Raw genomic sequence first — 5,529 nt, forward strand, 5'->3', positions numbered from 1 at the left:
CAATTTATTTTAAAAAATTAATTTTTTTGGGAGTGGGTGGGGATGCGGAAAGTTGGGCGTGGAAGAACAAAGGCACCGCGAGAGCTTAGGGGTGATTTAATCAAATAGAGCAAAATTTTTTTTGTTAATTCAAATAAAATTTAAATTGAATTAAATTAAGTGAAATTATTTAAATTAAATTAATATCAAATTAAAATTTTATTATAATATAATTAATTTCATGGAGCATATAACATTGAAATCATAAATATTTAAAAAAAATTCAAAGTAAAATAAGAAAAAAATCAATCATTAATTAACTTATATAGATTCTAAAATTATTTTAGAAAAAATTAAAATTTTAACTTCTTTTTATATATTGTTTATTTTTCTTAAAAATATATTTTTTAAAAATAAAAATTTTGAAATTTTATAAAGATTTGAAATTTTAAAATTTATTTAGAATTTTTTATTTTTTTGGTGAGAGAGATCGATTTATTTATTTTTAAAATTGATAAGGATCAAAGGAGTATTTATATTAATATATTATTCAAATTATTTAAATTATAAAATTGATTCAACCCCAATTCAAACTCAAATTACTTTTATTACTTTTATTGCTAGGGATAAATTTTAAAATTATGAATAAATTTTGATTTAATATGTAATTATATACATGAACTTTAATTTGGAGTAATTATGTACGTGAAACTCTAATTTTACTTCAAATATTAATTTTAATTTAATCATATACATTTAAATAAATATATATAAATTTATTTTTATATTAGATAAATATAATTATTTATGTATGTAATATATAAACAAAGATAATCAGGATTAAATGTGGCATAAAACTATTAGAAAGGGATACAAATAACGTGGCGTCACTGTTTCATATAATCTTTTCCCTATAAACAAATGATGTTATATCAATAATTATGTTAATAATTTACAAAAATAAGATATAATTAAAAATTTATAAATAAAATTGTATAAAATAAAACTTTATGTATATAATTACACACTAAATTAGGGATTATGTATAATTTTGAAATTTATCAAATTTATCAACAGTTTTTATTTATTTTTTTCTCTTCCCAGAAAGTTATGCTCGCGTTTGCTGACGCCTACTAAAAATGGATTTGTCCCCTTGCTCTAATTTAAGAAGCAGAAAGTCAATCTCGGGCTTGTCTATCCCTTTCTTTACTTCTTTTTATTCAATCCCCAAATTAAAATTAGGTCATTATTTTCCGTTCAAAGCGTTGGCGGCCGGTGTTCTCCCCACTTATCTTCACCGTAGACAAATCCAAGGAGTAGGTACTACTTAATTTACAAGCTCATTTTCATCGCAGTCCATACATTTCTTGATTTGATCTTGCAGAATTTCTTCTTTTATTACTTGAGGAAACTTCGCTTCGTAGGGTTTCGTTTTGATGGTTTATATCCGTGGTTTGATCTTTTCTTGTTCCTCAGGTCTGTGCTAAATGAGTGAAAACCAGGACATCCCTTGCCGAATTGGGGTTGTTTCGGACGCTGAGAGTGATCCACCTGAAATTGAACCGGATGATACCCAGATGCATTTGTCGACTGGAAGCAAGAAAAGAAGCCGGGAAATCGATGATTCAGTCGAAGCTAAAGGAAAAGCCCCCAAGAAATGGACATCGGGAAAAGAAGCTTCAACCTCCCAGCGGCAGCCAAAACCGAAAAGTGAAAAGAACTGTGGGGAAGCTGTGCAAAACAGATTGAAAAATTTCCACCATCAAATTGACAGACGAAGAAAGACGGTAAAGTGTCCTAATTGAACTAAGTATTTCATATTAGATTCACATTAAAAACTAAGAATTTCATATTAGATTCACTTTTTTATTATCTTTTATGCAAACATTTTGAACATAAAAAGATCCCATGTCATCTGGTAAGTGTTGGACTATTTTCTAAACAGACAACACACAACAATACATCAAAACTGTACGGTTTGGAAATCCTTGCATCAGCAATGTCTTTATATCTTGTTTTTTAACACTTATTTTTGTGTATATATTTGGTGGAATGAAGGACAAAATGAGAGATTTGGAATTTCTGACATGGATAAAATCGAAATCCTTTCCTGTCTCATTACAAATTCCTGCCTCCTTCAAGCAAATCAAAACGCAGTGGCCAATGCGTCCTGATCTCCAAAGCATTCTCCAAAAGATCCAGGACATCAAGGCCAAAATCAAAGATCATCTTTTAAATGAAGATGACACGAATGAGGAATTGGATATAGTAGAAGATGAGTTAAATAAATTAGATCAACAACGATCAAAGGTACACTAATCATTACAAATTTAATTTCTGCGTTTGCTTTCATGATTTAAATCTCCAATTTAACTTTCTAATTTGATATTTCAGGAACAAACAAGGGACCTTGATGCAGTCTTCTCTAACACTAAGGTATGCACATTTCTTATCATTGGTATTAACTAGCATAGTGTTATTATTTCTTAAATAAGATAAACTTTTCTCGTTTGTAAATCACTCATGCACAGACCTGTTTTTTCGAAGGTTTTTTAACCTGTTTAGAGGAATCTTGGATGGTTATATTAAATATACGTATCCGAATGTGGCGGGACATGGACACTTCAAGTAAAAATGAAGAGTCTGAACAACCTAGATTTTCAGTATCGGTCCACCTAATGTTTAGGACTCTCCCTGCTTCTCGTGTCCTGCATGGACTTTTGCTTTGAAAACTATACAGATTGTTGAATCTAAACATTATATACATACTTTTGCATGTATATATATGTTTGAAGCAACAAACTTGAATATGCATATCTTGATCTCTCTCCTTTTTCTTTTTTTCTTTTTTTTTTTTTTTGTAGTATATGATGTCTCAATGTATCAAATTTGTTGTTAGACTTACCCTTGTAAACTTTACGTCTGTCCTTCTCAATCTTTTATTTATATTTCTATTAATTTCATCAGGACACCAACATGGGGACTGAGACTCTAATAAAAGAGGTATGATATATGCATACATACATATATTGCATTGGGAATCAGCTGTTTTAAGAAGCATTTGGAAACTTGGATTTCAAACGTAGTGCAAGTTAAATGATATAATGTAAATAAAATGTATTGTTTGTAGTTATTTCTCAGATACATATATTTATTTAATGGGTGTTAGTAATGAATTTGAAATTCATGTTTTTTTAATTAGAAAAATTCAATTACATAATCTCATTAGATCTCAATGTTATGGAAGAAAATGTTGCTGCAAACTCTGATGTTATTCTGTTATTTTCTTATGCCTATTAGCCGTTGTTGATAAGCACCGTTTTGGTTCTATGAACCATTAATGAAATGGAGCTTTCTGCTGAAGCCTTCTCATTAGTGAAACAGTGCGAACTGGAGAGGGATTACAGCTGTCGAGTAACAGCCACAGTAACCACCTCTCCTAACTGTTGTCGAGTTTCCCATTGTTCTCTTCTCTCACTCGATCTTCTTCTTCTTCCCCTCTCTTTCTCTGCTATTCTCTCCGGTTCTTGAGTGCATTCTTAACACTCAACTGATTTATACACATCATTTTCTGTAATTTATATGATAGATGAAATCAAAATCAAAATTTTGAAACTTCAATATGGCTACTAGAAAATTATGACTTGTATTCTATGTTTGTTGTTTCAGTTTTGTTCAGCATATCCATGGCTTTGTTCTCTTGATCAAGATCCAGATCAAGATCATGGAAGTTTGTCAACTCTTGAAGGAATACAGTCTCTACTGAAGAGTTTGGAAAACCAACTTTATGACGAAAACAACAATAAAGTGTCTGTCAAAGATTTCGAAGGATTAGAAGAGGCATTGAAGAAAACTAATGGCTTGGATCTTCTTCCTGACTACCTCAGACCTATTGCGAACCAAATCGAAGAGGCTCGTGGGGAAGCTACTGGGATTGCCCACAGTTATGTTCAAGTTTTGGTCTGCGCTGCTATCAAGGAGATGCAAGATTTGGCACCCGTGGAGATGGATATGTTGAAAAAATGGGCAGCGGCGCTCAATTATGCTAGGCAATATGGTTTTCAAGTGACATTTGCTGATCATTTACTGAGGAAGAATTTTGATGCCTACATTCATAATAAATTTGGGTTGGGTTGGTTCGGGTTGTAAAATTTTCCAATTATTTTGGATTGGATCTGTCTCTGGATTTAGTCATTTTATGTTCAGGTTGTTTTAAGTTTAGATGGTCTTGAGTTTGAGTTCAGGTCAGTTTGAGTTTGCTTCAATTTGGTTGTCCAAAACGTAGAAACTTTGTGGTTTTTGGTATGAAATTGTGTAGTTTGTTGTGTAATTTGTATTGTGTACGTGTGTGTATGTTAATGTTATGTAATGGACTTTTTTATGTTGGGGGTATTTTTCATGTCTCATTTTTGTACCGGTATTTGGAATTTGAAATTTGAAATATGTAATTGGGTCCATTGGTTTGTTTTGTTGGATCTAGAGGTGTTCGTGGGTTTGGATTTAAGTTGGGTTTAAATATAATATCAACATATTTTATTTTTATTCAAATACGGTTCGATCTAAAATTTGAGTTTAAAATTTTACTAAAATCCGTTTATATTTGCAAAAGAATAATCGAAACTTATTTTAAGTCTGCTCATATTATTTTTTTTAAATATTAATATTATATTATTTTAATATTTAATATTTCTATACATTTTTATTTATTAAATTTTTATATAGTGATCTTAACATTATTTTAATGTTTATATTGGAATAGTATTATATATTTAATATGGGATTATTTTTTAATATGTTCTAAATTATATAATACATAAAAATAACATAATATAAAGTATCATAAACTTAAAATGGGTTTAATTGGGTCGGGTCGGGCATTAAATGTTCAAACTCGAGCTCAGCCCGTATTTTAAACAGGTTTAATTTTTTTGTTCAAGTCTATTTATCAGATCTAATATTTTTTTCAAACTCTCCTAAATTTTAGACGAATCTTCGAACCTATATGAGTAACCCGAACCGTGAACAAGTCTATTTCCACCTGTGATGTATATGTGTTCAAAGGCAAATTTCGTTAGTTTGAGCATTCAAATTCAACTCATGATAACGATATTATTACTCAATTGGGCTTAAAGTAAGAGGATTAGTTAGACTTTTTTTTTTTATGCATGCACGATAGACTCAAAAGAATTAGTATCGCAAGGTCGAATTCGAAGCTAAGTTGAAATTAAACATTTAATTAGGGCTAATTTAATATTACTTTTAAAAAGTGTTCTTAAAAAGTGCCGTGAAAAATTATTTTTTAAAAGTTTAGTTTAAGATTTAGTGTTTAACACAACTTTTCTTCTAAAAATGTTTAGCACAAATTTTCGGTAAAAAAAAAGCTTGTTTAGCATAACGGTTCTTCTAACAATGTTTTTTTTTAAGCAATGCTAAACAATGCCTTATAGACTTTGTTTCAAAGAATTTTCAAATAAAAAAAATATTATGATTGGAGGACCATCACCCAAGTAGAGAATAGGGGTGTGCAAAATTCGGGTAAAATCGAAAAAA

The 5,529-nt window shown here is 30.0% G+C and overlaps 1 protein-coding gene across 2 annotated transcripts; it reads left to right on the top strand.

The window, feature by feature from the left end:
* Positions 1–1,085: 1,085 nt before the first annotated feature.
* On the top strand, positions 1,086–4,454 carry LOC108470586 (uncharacterized). Of its 2 annotated transcripts, none has more exons than XM_017771940.2 (6): positions 1,086–1,295; positions 1,456–1,766; positions 2,038–2,289; positions 2,374–2,415; positions 2,947–2,982; positions 3,649–4,454. In XM_017771940.2, exons 2-6 carry the CDS (start codon positions 1,467–1,469, stop codon positions 4,126–4,128), a joined length of 1,110 nt encoding a protein of 369 aa, XP_017627429.1. In that variant the 5' UTR covers positions 1,086–1,295; positions 1,456–1,466; the 3' UTR covers positions 4,129–4,454. The 2 variants fall into 2 exon arrangements, with proteins under 2 accessions (XP_017627429.1, XP_017627427.1); XM_017771938.2 differs by having other exon boundaries at positions 1,089–1,299.
* Positions 4,455–5,529: the final 1,075 nt, after the last annotated feature.

The sequence above is a fragment of the Gossypium arboreum genome, chromosome 11 (assembly GCF_025698485.1).
Source record: "Gossypium arboreum isolate Shixiya-1 chromosome 11, ASM2569848v2, whole genome shotgun sequence".
Lineage (NCBI taxonomy): Eukaryota > Viridiplantae > Streptophyta > Magnoliopsida > Malvales > Malvaceae > Gossypium > Gossypium arboreum.